The sequence below is a fragment of the Cyrtonyx montezumae genome, unplaced genomic scaffold (genome assembly GCF_038088225.1).
Source record: "Cyrtonyx montezumae isolate F1298 unplaced genomic scaffold, pur_monq_1.0 scaffold_2, whole genome shotgun sequence".
Lineage (NCBI taxonomy): Eukaryota > Metazoa > Chordata > Aves > Galliformes > Odontophoridae > Cyrtonyx > Cyrtonyx montezumae.
The window spans coordinates 40,041,795-40,058,756 of record NW_027071936.1 but is presented as its reverse complement, the minus strand read 5'-3'; the positions used below and the strand labels follow the sequence as shown (position 1 = coordinate 40,058,756).

The 16,962-nt window shown below is 34.1% G+C and overlaps 1 protein-coding gene across 1 annotated transcript in view; it reads left to right on the top strand.

The window, feature by feature from the left end:
• Positions 1 to 16,451, top strand: part of MTNR1A (melatonin receptor 1A) — a 47,980-nt gene extending 31,529 nt beyond the window's left edge. The window contains exon 2 of the mRNA XM_065736117.1: positions 15,583 to 16,451. Coding sequence (XP_065592189.1) covers positions 15,583 to 16,451 — 869 coding nt within the window. The remainder of the gene's footprint in view (positions 1 to 15,582) is intronic.
• Positions 16,452 to 16,962: the final 511 nt, after the last annotated feature.

Sequence of the window (16,962 nt, the reverse complement as noted above, 5' to 3'; positions counted from 1 at the left end):
ACTTACAGAAGTGATCTTTCTTAAAAAAAAAAAAAAAAAAAAAAAGTATACAGAATAAGATGTATATCAATATACATTGTTGCTAACAAACAGGATTCCAACTCTTGACATGATTAAAATAATTTTCCAAACACTATAGTGTTTGTATGTGCATATCGAATACATAAAAACTAATATTTCATGGACTTTCAAGAAAATTGACCAGAAATTTCATAGATATTGGACTGCAGCTGCTCCCAGTATTTGTGAGTACATAAAGACTCCTGAAAACTCAATGTTTCATAAAAGGAACATCTGTTCAAGTTACAGAATAGAAAGATGTTCCTACAGTGAAATACTGTAAACTCTAAGGTTACACTGGTTGTGGTAGGTAGCATTTGTCATGTAGGCCTTGAAGTGAGAATCATACATGCTTCATTTTTGAGTTCTTTTTTGTATGTGTATATTGTTAATAAACTGCCAAGGACCAAGAAATATGTGTATCTCATATAATTATAGACGAGATGATTTAAAGAACATAGTGTGAGCACATATGAAGAACAGTACCACTGTAAAATAGTCCATAGTACAACTGGATTTCTCTGGACAAGTGGATATTCTCTAGCCTTTATTAAAAAAAAAAAACAAAAAAAAAAACAACAAAAAAAAACCACATATACTTCTAGAAATGTTCCTATCAACTGTTTGATATTTAAATTATTTTTGTTGTTGCTGTTAAATAAAAGGCAAAAGTTAAATTCATCAGGGATATGAACATCATTTTTTATTAAGGGTTTCTAATTCTCACCCAATAATAAGACATCTGAATAGCACATGTATCTGGGTTTTGGAAGTGATATGTGAGATCAGAAGTTCTTTCTTTTATATCTTGTTAAGGAGACATTTTAAGAAATATGTGACTTAATATTTGAGAAATAGCACAAGAGCTTTATTCTTCAAAACTGTAAATCTGTATGGTTTCCTCCTGATCAGGGTTAGGGTTAGCTACTGTGGTTATGTTACTGTGATTTAAGTTACTGTTATTATGTTAACTCAAGCAAATTAAAAACTACCAGTGTCCTGGAAGTTTTCTTTCAATACAACTGTAAGAAAAGATACAGAAATATAATGTAATGGAATTGCTTCTGTCTGTCTTGAAAGTACCAGAAGTTGAACAATATATTTAACAGCAGTACTTCTGTAATGGTCATCACATTTCAGATTCTTGTCTAGTGGGGAGCCCTTTTTGGAGATTGTGACATGATTGCATATTATATTACATTTTTCAAAGACTAGTAGCAACTATTTCTTATATCAAATACAATCAAATTCATTTTAGCTTTGCATGTGTCATTAATAGAGGCACCTAATTTTTTAACTATATTACATAAAAACATAAGCACCAAAAAGTGCCCATGACTCAGTGATATTCTTTCAGGTCTCTATTAGACTAGCAAATATGAAACATTTTACTTCAGAGGCTACCTTTCCTCATAGATAGTCTACCAACAGTTCTTCACTGAAAGAAAGAAACAAAAAAAACCCCAAAACAAAACAAAACAAAACAAAATGGCTATAGTGTGATTAAGGTATTTCCAAATGCCTCATCCTTCTGTTTTTGGAGAAGACCTCATCTTTTAGAGCTAGCATGTTCTCTTCTACTTGCCTTAAACTGAGGGAAGAAGAAAGCAAGAAGATACTAAAGAACCAGAAAGGAAACAGAGGAGTGGGGAAAGCCAGCATCATACTAGAGGCATGTTTAACATATTAAAATACTATGCTGAACTTCAGCTCCTGGATGAACTTGTGCTAAGATGGAGAAAGATCTGCTCCACTTCCTTCCTGCACCTATGATTTAGAAAGGCTCTCCACAAATGCAGAGCAAAAGTAATCAATTCCACTGTGAAAAGATTCCTGATTTCTAACATTTCTTGACAGTGAACTGGATGTTGAGATGTTCATGCAATTAATTAGTATCATACTCTTGACTACTATCATAAGTGGCAGAACTGTTATTTCTACATCCTTAGAGGACAATAGGTTTTTTTTTTCATTCACAGGTGATTAATATTCTGTGCATTTTAACCTATTTTTACTCACACAGATGTAGGCAGAATGGGGCAGAGAGCTTGATTGTTGAGAAAAATGTTAATTCTTCTGAATGTTATGTGAGGACAGCAAAGCAAATATTAATAAATATTTTTTTAAAATGTGTTTTTAGTGTTTTTCATTTGACTTCATATCTAACAGTAGTTGATTAAAATAGTATATGTAATACCAAGAATACAAATTTTTTCCATGGAGTGATACATAATAAATAGATAATGGAAAAGATAAACATGGGAAAAATATGAGAAAAGTGGAAATAGAATGCTAGAAAGGAAAGGTGATTTATTTATTTGGTTGGTTGGTTGGTTGTTTTTGTCTACTTCAGAGATAATCAAAGAGCTAGGGACGGAACCCAGAGCTATGCTGTTAGTTGCATGAAAATTCATGGCTCCTACATACCTTCAGCTCTAGAACAGACTGAAGAAAGAAAGCAAACCACTTTATGCAAATTTGCACAAAGAAACAGACTGGTGTGTCCTTTGGAACACAAATTCTCTTTAATGTACAAAGTACATCTCTTTAATGTACAACCTAACATCCAGTTCCTGTCTTCACAGTAGCAGCTTGATTAATAAGAAGTGAACTTGGTAATAGCTGTCTTATGTTTCTGAACAACTTGCATCCTCGCAACAGCTTACTTATTTCTTTTCCAAATAGATCTTGGAGCAAAAGTGTACCATGTCTCATTGGACAGGATTTACAATAAGAGAATAGTAACTGAGAAAAAATACCATATAATTTTCCTGTTAAGACCTCTAACTTAAATTTTGTGGATTCTGGAAGAATGCTTTCCTCTGTGGCAAAATCTTTTCTCTCCACTAGAGCTGGGTCGATGGTCCAATTTTATGATTGCAACAAGATCAAGTGCTAGGTCCTGCACTTTGGTCACAACAACCACATGAAATGCAACAGGCTTTGGGCTGAAAAACTGCGTGGAAGAAAAGTCTCAAAACTCGTATCATAAATAGTATAGTCAACAGTATCAAGGACATGATCGTTCTTCAGTACTTGACACTGGTGAGACTGAAGCTTGAGTACCAAGTTCAGTTTTGGGCCCCTCACTAAAAGAAAGACATTGAGGCTGTGAAAGCCATCAAAGCTTGTGAAGTGTCTGGTGGAGTGCAAGTCTTATAAGGAGCATCTGAGGAACCTAGGATTGTTTAGTCCGGAGAAGGAACAGGCTCATGGGAGACCTTATTGTTATCTCCAGAAAGAAGGTTGTAGTGAGGTGGGGGTTGGCCCTAATTACCTGAGATGTGATTAGTGATAGAACAAGAGGTAGTGGCCTTAAGTTATGGCAGGGAAGGTTCAGGTTGGATATTAGAAAGAATCTTTTAGAGTCATTGGAACAGGCTGCCCAGGGAAGTATTGGAGTCACCTTTCTTGGTGATTTTCAAGAAAAGGTAGTTGGGACACTCTGTAGTATGATTTAGTGAACAAAGTGGAGATTACTTGAAAGTTGAACCAGATGATCTCAGAGGTCTTTTCCAACTTTAGTGACTCTGGGAACCTGTGATTCTAGGACTCTTTATTTTCTTCCACTGTTTTTTCACTTGTCTCGGCAACTAGTCACATAAAGGACTTTTGCTGTGTTGTCATATTTTCATCATTTTTACACGCTGTTTTTCCCACCTTAGGGACTTCTTCAACAGTGTGGAACAGGTTCTTACTCCTAGCAATGCTTGCTTATCAATGAAATAACCTCCAAATTGACCTGATACTCAAACAATTCATCATTGAAGGAAAGGCTTGGAGAGCAAGCTGAGTTAGATACTTGGTCAAAACTGCTTAAAGTGCTCTTGCTTTTTACATTTTCTGACTTTTATACAGCTAGATTTCCTCTTATCCTAGAAGAAAAGGGTTGGATATGTTTGTTGATTCACTTGAATTGGCAGTGTGGCACAGGATTTTATTTTAATTCCATGAAGACTTAAAATAGATATTTTTAGGGACTGTCCTGAAGATGAAAAGCTTAGCAAATTGTCTTCTCCGACTAAAGGTATTTTTTCTTTTTCTCTTATTTTGCATGCTATATTTTTTAATAAGGAGTTTCAGTTTTGGCTGGGACTGAGTTTTTTTTCTTCTTGTCTTTATAGAGTCTGGTATGATGCTATATTTTGGCTTTTGTAGAAAAACAATGTTGATGTCAATTAACAATGCTTTAGTTATTGCTGAGCAGTGCCATACAGAGTCAAGTATGCTTAAACCTTTTGTACTGTCCTGGTAGTGCAGGGAAATGTGGGGGCACAAGGATTTGGTTGGGGCAGAACTAGAGCAGCTGGCCTAAACTGGTCAAAGAGATGTTCCATACTATAATACATCACATTCAAAAATAAAAACTGTGGAGAATTGGCCAGATTAGCAGCCGCTGCTCAAAGACTGGCTGGGAATCAGTGGGCAGGTGATAAACAAAATTTTTTTTTGTAAATATGTATTATACACATCATACCTATTATAATATAATATACAATTCATATATTAATAACATCATATGTATTATGTGATAATATATATTGTATAAGGTATCATAAATATATATCATACGATACTATATAAAATTGAAATCTATTTTATATTATCATTACTATTATTTTTTTCCTTTTCTATATTATTAAGTAGTTTTTATCTCAGTATGCAATTCTACTTTGTTGCTGTTTTTTCTGGGTTTTCTCCCCCATTACACTAGGAGAAAGGATTGAGAATGACTGCTGGTGATTAGTTGCCTGCTGGGTTAAACCACAGAATAAGGGCATATCTGGATGAGATTAAGACCATGGAAGGAAGGAGAGAGGACTTTATCTCTCAGAAACAGTTGAGCAGGGTCAAGAAAAACAAGCACCATGCAAGAACCAGGCACAGGAATACACTGCTAAGAACTGAAAGCATATCAGGCCTAAGAAATGGGGAAAAGAGGACCACAGGAAACCTTAATAGTGCTTGAGCTGAAGTAAATTAACCCTAGAAGAAGAGATCCACCTTGAAAGTATGAAAAAAAAAAGAAGCAGGGAGAAGCTTGTTTCTTTTTTCTTCTTTCCCGTCTTAAGTGGTTTTCTTTATTGAGCTTACTGTAAGGAGAAACTAGATTTTTGATCTCTGACCAGCTCAACATGTTGCCACACCAGGTTTACAAAAAGGTTGATCTTATTAAGAAAATATGATTTAAAATGTCTTAAAGAGCTCACATTGTTGTATTTCTGATACTGGAAATTCTATTAAAAATCCTCTTGTACTTTTATAAAATATGAATTCAAGTCTATTATGAAATGAATATAATGACAGCATATGCTACTATTCTTCATCAGTGGTTGCAGTTGAGATGCACAAGGTCAATAAAAAGCTTTGTAGGAGGTGTTTTATGTTACCAAAATAGTTCCATCTGCATTGTGAACTGACCAGTTTTACTTCACACAAATGAAAGCCATTAATGTGGATGCATATATATTTTGGAAAAGTGAAGAATCTTTTGGGGAAACTATTCTGCTGTTATTTTTTTTAATACATTTATCTGTTAATGTATATGTTTTTGTGCTCATATGTGGAAACAGCTAAAGTGACTCTCTGAGGAATTCAAGCTATCATTCACTTCCAAAACTGCTGGAGGAATCTTAATCTTTTCACCTACAAAGCTAAATGCAATTGTTTCTGAAACTAAAGGAAGAAAACCTAGGAGGCTTTAGATGAGATATGGAAGATAAACACCTTTTGATTCTTTTTAATGCTCAGTCTCTTATTTGTTAAGTGACTGTTGATGTATATTAACAGTCACTTGAACATTTTACAGGAATAATGTTTAAAAGATGAAGTGATTATTCCTTATTAGAAAAGAAAGAGAAAGGGACTGTTTAGTGTTGCCTTACCACTTGGTTACTACTTTTATTATACTTCTCATAACCTTCATGTCAAGTTTTGCAATGTAGTAAAAATACACTTTGACATAAAGATTGTACAGATCTTCTTTTTGGCATCCTTTCAGCAATATAAATTTAGAAACTTATCCTACTTTTCTTGATCTGTGCTTTCTTGTTAGCATTTGAACTAGAAATGTTGTTCTCTGCTTTGTTAAATGCTGATAAATAATGAAATATGTTGACACACTAAAAACCTATACCTAAAAAAAGATGGAGAACTCAGGAGTAAGGTTCAGAGATAGAACATGCTAAGTTTTTACTGAATAATTAAAAAGATACTATATTTAGCTGTCTATATTTAACTACTCTTCTTACTTAAAAGATTTTTTTTTGTAAGATTCTCTATAACATTGTCAAAGATAGAAAGGCTCAGAAGAGAACAAATTGGCAGTAATATAGGAAAGGGGCTCCAACAGACAAGATTTTATATGCATACTATTAAAAGACTAAGATTGTATTGGTTTGGTTTTGTGAAAATCTCTACAGAAGAAAGAAACTACTTGTCATGGGATCTTCACTCTCCCTTAGTCCATAGTTGTAATTTTTTTCATTTTGAGCATTAGAGAATTCAGATATTAGCATCCTTGGCCAGCCACATTTCAGCCAAGTTTCAATTCTTTGTCTTCTTTTAGTTTCAAATGGTAAACGTATCTCCCATGCTATAGAAGTGTTGCTACTGTGAGTTACTTAAACCAACAAAACCAGCTAGTAGTGTGAAAGATTTCATATTTTCAGTGCGGAAGTTCACTTATCTTTAACTTCATGGTTTTTCCTACTTACTTGCTCATAAAACATAATAGAACTTGGAGGGGAAGAGGCTGTGTTTTTCCATTTTCCAGCACCAGCCATGAATGATCTATGAGATTTTGTGCTAATAGAAAGCATCATTGTATTTCACATGTATCCATCTCTGCTGATGTATCCATCTCAGTTTCATCTAAGCTAATATCTAAGTGATAGCACCATTTTCTGTCCTTCCATTTATTTCCAGTCTCCAGAGCAAATGCAACTGAAAGTGGAAGACATGACCAAATCTTTATGGTACTATGATGCAGTACAGCTGTGTGATCCTTTGACATCAATAACATTCTTACTCTAATAGTTTTCATACAGCCCAGTGAACCGAGATGACAACCTTAGTGTTCTGTAACATCTGGGCAATACATTGTTGAAAAACAGGCATTTTTTCTTTTCCTCCCAAACAAATTGTAAAAATGAGAAAGAGAAAAGATCAGATTGGAAGCAGTACTATAATTCCCTTATGTAAAAGTGGATAGGTTACTCAGGGAAATCTGGCTGATTTTTGAAATACTGTCATCATGGGAGAAGCTGATGTTCAAAGGGAATAGATGCCATGACCTTGAAATCACACAGGCCCAATTATAAGCAGAAAGTCAGGCCAGATACTGGTGCCAAAAACCAGGGTTGCATTCTATGTCTGCCTATGCTGGCTTCTATTTCCACCTGCAAGACAACAGGGTTTGTTGATTCTCTTCGACGTCCATAAAAGCCTTCTTGACATTTTATGCTATGTTCATCCTCTTCCTTAGGTTGAATAGACAGAACAAAATCAAAGTTAAGAATTATTTAATGAGAAATAGATCTAATTGGATTACCTGGCATGACTTCTGCATTTTGGTGAAGAACATCCACAGAACTGGCAAACTATATATTTATTCACTGAGAGCTGTATAACTATAGTGATACCCATTTTTAGTATCATGAAATACCCATACAGCACTTCAAATTTTAATCAACCATCAATTAAACTGTTTATACTGTCATCATATACTGGAGATTTGTCAGTGAAGTTTTTAAAAGAGTTGTTTGTTTCAATTTAGTAAAAGTCGCTCATCTGTTATTCCTAAATTGTAAACCCGAAAAGGACCGTGACAATTCCAATGTAATTAAATCTTCATACTGAAGTAAATATATATTTGCTAGATGTTACTCTGATGAAATTGTAGAGGTTTCAGTATAAGAACAGAGAATTACTTATAATTTGCTGCTTCCAAAGCAAAATATCTTAGAAATGAATGTACTTTGTACATCCTTGAGGCAAAGTATTTCATGACAGCATATCGTTTAACAGAATAAGTGTGTCTTTAGATTTGCTATTGGCTCAGACTGCTAGAATTTAAAATCCTTTTTCAACCTTCATTTCTTATAAATCTTTGAAAAGATCCACACCCTGACCATGAGGTCTTTAAGATCAGACCCACAAAAGGACTACAGTCAAGTCCAGTCTGTTCCTACATTAGGTGCCTAGATGTGCTATGACAGTCTTGGCCTTTATTAAATGCTGCTTTTCTCAGCTGCTTTATATTTCATGGCACATAAATTTGTCCACTAGCTAAAATGAACCCCACTTATCAGCACATCCAAAAACACATGTCTTGCCAGTGCTGAGTTGTTTGGTGTTCCAAACACTTACTACAACTGCTCCTTAGTTCAAATTAAGTACTGCTATCATGCAAGAGGTCTGATAAAAGAGACATTTTCAGAGCAGCCCTGACATGCCACACAGAACTGCCTGAGGTAATTTACATCCCCAAGTCTGTAGCACTCCTCCATCATATGGACTTGATTCTTTTCTCTGCCTAACAGTAAAACTTGCCTATCATGAGCAAAGACAAATACTTCTAGAATGGAAGAAGGAAAGCAGCAGCAGTTTCACAAATATGTGTGTACCTGGACAACAGAAAACTCTGTTCTCTGCATGCCTGACAAACTACTAAAATCATGGATACAAACTTTAGCTACAGCCAGCTTTGATCTGACACAATTTCTTTGTGCTGATTACTGTGTAATCTCCTGCTGCGGTCTTCTGCCAATTGTTCCATGTAGTTAATTTTCTTGACCAGAAGATGGCATAAGCATTTCGAATTAAATTTCTGCTGTAGCTTCACTGGAAGTCTCTGTCTGATAATTACTATAGTCTAAATACAGTATAATTTTCAGATCTTTCATTCATGCTGTTCTAACTATGTCAGATATTCTTCAGTTTGCAGCACAATGGAATGAAGTATTACAGTGTAGGTTGCTCTGATTACATAAATTTAAAAGAAAAAAATCTGTTCCTCCTTATCTTTCAAATATACTGTTATGCAGTTTTCTAGCTTTTCAGACCTCTACCATTCAGCATCCCGAATTTCCATCAAATAAAGATAAAAGTTCAGGCTCCTTAGGTGCTTGCAGTACCTAAATCTCTCTGTGACACTCAGAATTTCTAGTTAGCAGATTATAAATGATTCTAAACTGTGAATATTTAATACTTTCTCCTCAGTGCTCACACACTCCCTGCTCAACATCATTAACAGCTGTAGGCAATTGCCATGTCTGTAATTACACAGTTGGCTTCATTAGTATCTATCACAATTAAATGTGAGTGTCTCTGAAAATCTGCTCTATTATAAGAGGTGTACCTTCAAATGAGACTTCAAGAAAATTTCTAAATAATATAAAATCTTTTTTGTTGTTGTTGTTTTCACTTTAGAAGGAAGGAGAAAGAAGTTTTCTCACAAGTGTTAAAAGCTAAAATATACATTGTGGCCTTTAAGTTATGTACATTTGCTTGCATTACTACCTGCAAGATGAGGGTTAATTTGGTAATCAGAACAAAAACCCACAAGCCCATCATGCTATTTAAATTTAATGTGCATGTGGATTTGATTCAGGCCAAGTTTATAAATAGTGTCTTTAGCCTAAAAATAGGCTTTTCAGATCTAAGGGAGTTGATATTATGATCTGTAAAGTGAATTAAGCTCTCAGGAGTAACTGGAGCTTATGTAATATTTATTCCTACATTTCTGCTCAGCTGTTTTGTGCCAATTTGATGCTGAGCAGTAAGGATTGTTAGTTTCTTAAACATTTAAAAACTTCCTCAGTGAAGATAAGACTGTCTGTACTTCCTTGTTAGATAACCTCATTTGGCTTTGGGATTTTGCTTAAGAAACATTGACCACTTCCCCATATTAAATATTTTTTTGTTTAATAGTTTTTATTATATGTTACCTATGTGAAAACCTCTGCCGCCAAGTACAGTAAATTTTTGATATTAAATTGATTCTAGAAAGCTTCTGGACAGATATATCTTTTCTTGAACCCACATGACTGTTTAAGGTCATGACTGGTTAAGATCCCAGGGAGAATGGTTGCTGTGGATGTAGCTCAGATCTGTCTCCAGATACATGAAAATTATGAAATATTCACTAGAAAATCACAAAAACAGCTTTCACTTATTGATTCTGTAGTTAGTTTTGATGTTTTTAAAAGTGAAACACCCGCGCTAATAGAAAAACTTTTAGGGCAAAAACTGTTCACAAGATAGGAAACAAAAATTAGATCTGTCATCTGTCATTGAGACGCCATTTTGTTCATGGAAATGGCTATCCACGGAAGAGAAAGAGAGGAAAGACCAATAGGTATTTTTGCCAAAATATCTGTCTAGGGAAAGAAGTCTAGCTCATAGGAACAGAACATGACAAAATAATGTTTTATTTTTAGACTTCTAATTTTGTTTTCTTCATAAACTAGCTTGTTGTATCATTTCCTGTGGTGTTCTATATACTTGAATCAGAAGCTTACTCACTCCTACCATGCTGTTGTAGAGTTACAAGTTTTCTGAACTGCATGTTTTGCTAGCTCTCAGTCAGTGCTGTTACTTTTGCTTGATATAAACATGTCACTATGGTGCACTGTTCAGTTACTTCTGAATTTCCTACTTCTCACTGTATGTTTAATATCAGCATGCACCTAATATTATTCACTTAGCAGAATATAAAGTCAGCTTCATATTCTGAGCCAGCATTGAATTAATGAGAAACATTTTAAAGTGCAGTGAAATTTGTAGCTATCCTTGAAGAAAATCAGTAAAAGAGTGATCAGAAATGAGTTATTTAAAATCTAAATTAAAACTTTGGTTCTGTTAAATATATAAAAATGATGAACATTAATCAGTTGCAATACAATATTTGAATAAATCACAAATTCTAGAAAATCTGATTTAAATTTATAGCAAAGCATACTGTTAACTGAGGCTAGTTATGAAACAGTCAGAAATGACAGCACATCTGGCAGTATTTGAGAGCTAATAAAAATAGACAATCAATAGGAATGGCATGGAATGGAAAGTTAGGAAGTACATTTGGTCTCATAACTGTTTCAACGTTGCAAATATTTTTACTAACCTCTTTCTATAAAGACACACTTAACAAGTAAACATTAAAGAGAAGGCTTAGCCAGTGGTCGCTGAAACAAAAGCTTTGTACTTGACTTCAATAACAGCTGCACAGACTGTTTAATTTTGCCTGAAAGCAAAAGCAACTCCAGTTAGCATAAAGACTTTATGTTCCTCTCTGCTAAATTTGGTACAACCTGAAGCATTAATTAAAATTAATTGAAAATGGGAAATGTAACACTTATACTGCAAAATGTAGTGCCATGATTAAAACATGATGTCTGGAAAGCATTTGTAATAAGAAGCCAATACATTATTTATATGATAAAGAATTTGAAATAAACAGAAATAATGACTTAGCATCCAGTATTAAAAGGTACAGAAATATCTTCACAAAAGAGGAGAAACAGTAGCTTTGCCATTGTAGCCAGTAAAAGGACATCTTTACTACAACACATTCAGATTGACTTGGTACCAAAAAGTTCTGTCTGGAATTTCTAATGACTTTAACACTTCACAGTTAATTCCTTAGGTAAGTAAGTTTTTACTTTTTGTCACTTTTCTTTTTAACTTTACCATTTTTTTTTAATTTTTTTTTTAATGTCCAAGCCTGAAGTTTTGAAATCAAAATACTTCACTTGAGGAACTGAGTCTGTTGACCCCCCATCTCATTCAGTGTTCATCTTTCCAGTTTAAATCTACAGAAGACACACAGCACCATTTAAAATAAACAACTGTAGTATATTTCCATTAATATCCTGCACTTAAATTTCTTGAAATTTCTGAAGACATACTAATTCCTATTAATTTCTGGATCCATTTAATATTCTATCTAGGAAATATCAATCCTCACAGTAATTCAGATGTTATGCAGATGCTACTTGCAATTTATACAGCATCATGTAATTCTTATTTGATGCCACATAATTAATTTTGACATCAGGACAATTAATATCCCATGTATTTTATAATTTGCCAAGGTCACAGTTTTTGTATTCAGTTTATGCTGTCTTGTGCTCTTGGAAAAGTTCAGTTGTCAGGAAAAGTCCTTGTTTGTTTTCTATTACTTTACTGCAGTGTTTTTATTTAGCAGATAGGTCTGATGTTGCAACATGGTTGCTGAGCAGAATAACTTCCTTTTTTTAGTAGCAATGGTGAAAGTATTTAACAGAACATTGCCTTTGATTGTGTCTAAAAGCAGAGCCTGATAAACTTGGTGACCATTGGATTATCTTCGCACATTCATCTGTACCACAACAACTGCTTAAGTTTGTTAAATTGCAAAATTAAGAAATTAAACTCTACACTGTTTGTATGGCCAACTGGTGTTAAAGGTCTGTAATGAGTTCTATACTTAGATAAATCACATTTTTTCATAGCAAACTAAAATCAACCTCTTAGGAGAAAGAATACTTTTTGTTGAGTGAAGAACTATGGAAAACTTTGATGTTGTGGCTGTTGTTTTTTTTAGGGCTCAACATGGAACTTTAGCCTTCATTTACAGCATTCTGTTCAAGCCCAATCCTGAGGATAAAAAGCTGATTTCTTCCTAGATCTTTCTATGATACTCACCACTACAATACCATTGCTCCACAAACACAAGTTTTTATTTTCACACTATGCTATTAAATGTTTGGGATTTTTATTGAATATTTTTCAACAATAGTGGATGCCTAAATCCATGCTCATATTTTTAAAGTAAGAGCCACATAACATGTGAAATGTCAACACTATTTCATATCCAACATCAGAACCTGAAACAATGAACTCTGAAACATACAACAAACAAACAAAATCCAAACAATTTTTACTTGAAGTTTCTATGTTCATGAAGAAAATAAATCAGAGCTTAAGTCTGAAGACAGGCATCCCCAAAAGGCAAGTTATATGGACTCTTTGCAAGCAAGTATCTGGTTTCCCAGCCTTCTTTTTTCCAGTTTCCCAGTCTTCTAGCCCAAGGCAAGACTTGACATGCTAACCAGGAAAAAAGCAGACAGAGGGTTTGGTTTCCACGTTCATGAATTTTTAAAAAGATAGGCTCCCAACCTTACCTGCTTGCCTCCCAGTGCTTTATGAAACAGCTTTTGTTTTCAAGAGTCTCAGGGTTTATGGGTCTGTGGCAGCCTACTGAAAAGAATAGCTGAGATTACTGGGATCTCTTCCTAGACTCAGTTTTTTTCCATAAAATTTCTAAAACAACTCAGAAAAAAAAAAAATTACACCTTTCTTTTATTCAAAGGAGGACAAAAAGAAAACCCATGCTTCTTTCAACATATTTCTTATCAATAGCTGAAACTTTTGTCTCAGGTGTGCTAGTAATGGTAGTAATGACGGTATTCATGTAGATCACCAGCAGAAGTTGTAGTGGATGGCATAGACAAACGTCTGATACGAACAATCTTAATTACGCAAAAAGTGTATAAGCAAATATAAACAATATTCTTCATGTATTCTTTAAACAAGGTCCCTGCTCTTTTTCCCATCTAGAGTTTATCTGAAGGCATTTCTTCAAATAATACAGTATGTGAGGCTGGGGAGGATGTTTGAAAACTCTCTACTACCAAATTTTAATCCCCTTTCTATTTCTCAATTCATAAGTTAAACACGGAGCTTTGAGTTTTATCAGTATCTTGATTCATGCTTGTATCACCTGCCAATGTGTCAAGGGAAAAAAATTCTGAGAGTAACTTTTTTTTCCCTTATTCTCGTCTACTTAAAAGAATCTCTGGTGTTTATGCTGAAATGATCAGGAGTTGTGCTGTAGCCTACAGGATAAGCATATTTCAGCCTGACAATGAATTCACAAGCAAAAGGAAGAAACTATGGAGACCATAGAAAGAATAGAAAGAGAGACATCTCTAAATCCAGATACAAAATCTATGAAGACTATTGTTGCAATCATCTAACTGAGGCACTTATCCCAATTGCTACGAGTATAAATGCCAAGCATAGTATTCCATGCACGTATCAAAACTTTGAAAAAAGGGGTATGAGTAGAATCTTGAGCTAAACAATTGCTGTACTTTTATTTGTATTTGTTTGCACAGTTAATATTTCTACACAACCATGTAAAGTATAAGAATAATGAGAGAATATTTATTCAAAATTTTTTTCAAGAAAAATACTAAAAATATTTTTTGAGAAGTTAATGTCCTTTTTCCTTAAAATATTTTTATTTATTTATATTTCTTATGCTCAAGATAAACACAAAAAACAATAGGAATATATTTTCATAGAGGTTATGATAGCTCATATTTCATCTGTGAATAATCTTAAGACTTCCAAAACACAATTCCAAGCACGTACTTATACATAAACATATTTGTATACCTATACACATGCATGTACATGTACATTTATATGTTTCTGTTGAAATGGATGTGAATAACATGACACACATTTGTGATATGTAGTCATTTTTTTTTTAATGAAGAGAATCTGTATCAATGTATTTTGTCACCTTCTCCTTAGAACCTAGAATTGCTGGGAGGCATTCAGATGGGTTTACCAAAGTAATAATCTCTTAAAAAAAAGAGGGAATATATAATCTGCACTAAAAAATTAATTCAAAATTAATGTAATTATGACAGATTCCTTTTTCTCTGAGAGTTCTACCATTAACTAACACACCCTCAAATAATGTCTCCTTATTTGAAGAGAATACTTAACTTTTTAGATTAGAAAGTGGCTTTAGTCTGTAGGAGAAATCATGGTCATCATCTGGCATAGTGTGTTTTACTGAAGACTACATCTCTCAGTTTAGGAAAGATGACTTACTCTTCTAGAGTCTGAGAAATTCTTATTATAATTTCCAGAGATTCCACTTCCCAAAATATGAATTTTGATGGTATAATTAAGTGCTATCCAGAAGATTTAAAAAGGTGACATTAATTTAATGGAAATTTGAAATACAAATGGAAAAACAAACTGTCATATCAGAACTGAAAAAAACTATGGGGTAACATAAAGAGAGGGAATTAAATACAGAATGTGATTGTAAGTTTTGAAATGTATTACTGGTCATATTTTTAGTGCTGATTTTTCAAGAAAGACTATTTATTTAAAGCCAAAGCAAGGCTTAAGGTTATGAATATTTTAATGTGATATGAATATTGGGTCTCTATGATTAGGAGAATCCAGATAAATCAAACGATAAAAATAGTAGGTCATGGTAATTAAACCCATAGACAGTTTTCTTTTAGATGGTGCAGGATTAAACTAAGCACCCTCTTTAGATTAAAATTGAGTGTCATTTCTTATGTGTAAAAATTAATTTCAACCTAGAAACTAGAACTTAATTACATTTAAAGTGTTTCACTAAGGCTGGTCATTAATATATTGAGAACAGAAATATTGGAAGAAAGCAAATGAGATACTAATACTTGTATTTTTATGTTTATTTTACAGGAAATATATTTGTGGTAAGCCTGGCAATTGCAGACTTGATCGTAGCAATCTATCCATACCCACTGGTCCTCACATCTGTATTTCACAATGGATGGAATCTGGGATACCTTCACTGCCAGATTAGTGGTTTCTTGATGGGCCTTAGTGTCATTGGATCAATTTTCAATATTACTGGCATCGCTATCAATCGATACTGCTATATCTGCCACAGTCTCAAATATGACAAGCTGTACAGTGACAAGAATTCTTTGTGCTATGTTGTTCTTATCTGGGTCCTAACAGTTGTAGCTATCGTGCCCAACCTATTTGTGGGATCTCTACAGTATGACCCCAGGATTTACTCATGCACATTTGCACAGTCTGTGAGTTCAGCATATACAATAGCAGTGGTGTTTTTCCACTTCATGCTTCCTATAGCCATAGTTACTTACTGTTACTTGAGAATATGGATCCTTGTCATTCAGGTAAGACGAAGAGTTAAACCAGACAACAACCCCAGACTGAAACCACATGACTTCAGAAACTTTGTAACTATGTTTGTTGTATTTGTACTGTTTGCAGTCTGCTGGGCTCCTTTGAACTTCATCGGCCTTGCTGTGGCTGTGGACCCAGAAACTATAATCCCTAGGATTCCAGAGTGGTTGTTCGTATCTAGCTATTACATGGCATATTTTAACAGCTGCCTTAATGCCATCATATATGGACTTCTGAATCAGAACTTCAGAAGAGAATACAAGAAAATTGTTGTCAGTTTTTGTACAGCAAAAGCTTTTTTCCAGGACAGCTCTAATGATGCAGCAGACAGGATGAGAAGTAAACCTTCTCCACTGATTACAAACAACAATCAAGTGAAGGTGGACTCTGTGTGAAAATGGGAACCTTATTTCTTGCACTCCACAGCATCCAAATAGAGAATCTGTTTTATTAGACTTACTGTGAATATTATAGTGAACACTCTATTCTGCATTGAAGGCACTTCAGTCAAAATCTTTGCATGATATTTGGGAATCCAAGTTACAGAGCCTTTACATACAGATTTTATTATATAGTGGTATATCTTTCATATAACAATACAGTGATATCCTTATGGGAATTATGCATGGATACTTCTTTCTTTTCCTCTCAAATGGAGATAAATAATTAGAGATAGAATGAAACTGAAATATCCATATTATCTGGCTCAGTGAAGGAAGCCACAGAACTATTCCCAAAAATACAAAACTATTTTCAAAACCACAAAATACCTTTTTTTTTTTTTTTTTCCTGAAGACATAGTAATTAAAAAAATCGGAAAGTTCCCCAAAAGACGTTCTGGGAAGACAACTCCTAGAAACATAAGCAAGGAAGTACCAGTATTTTCTCAGTTCTGTGTGGTATGGA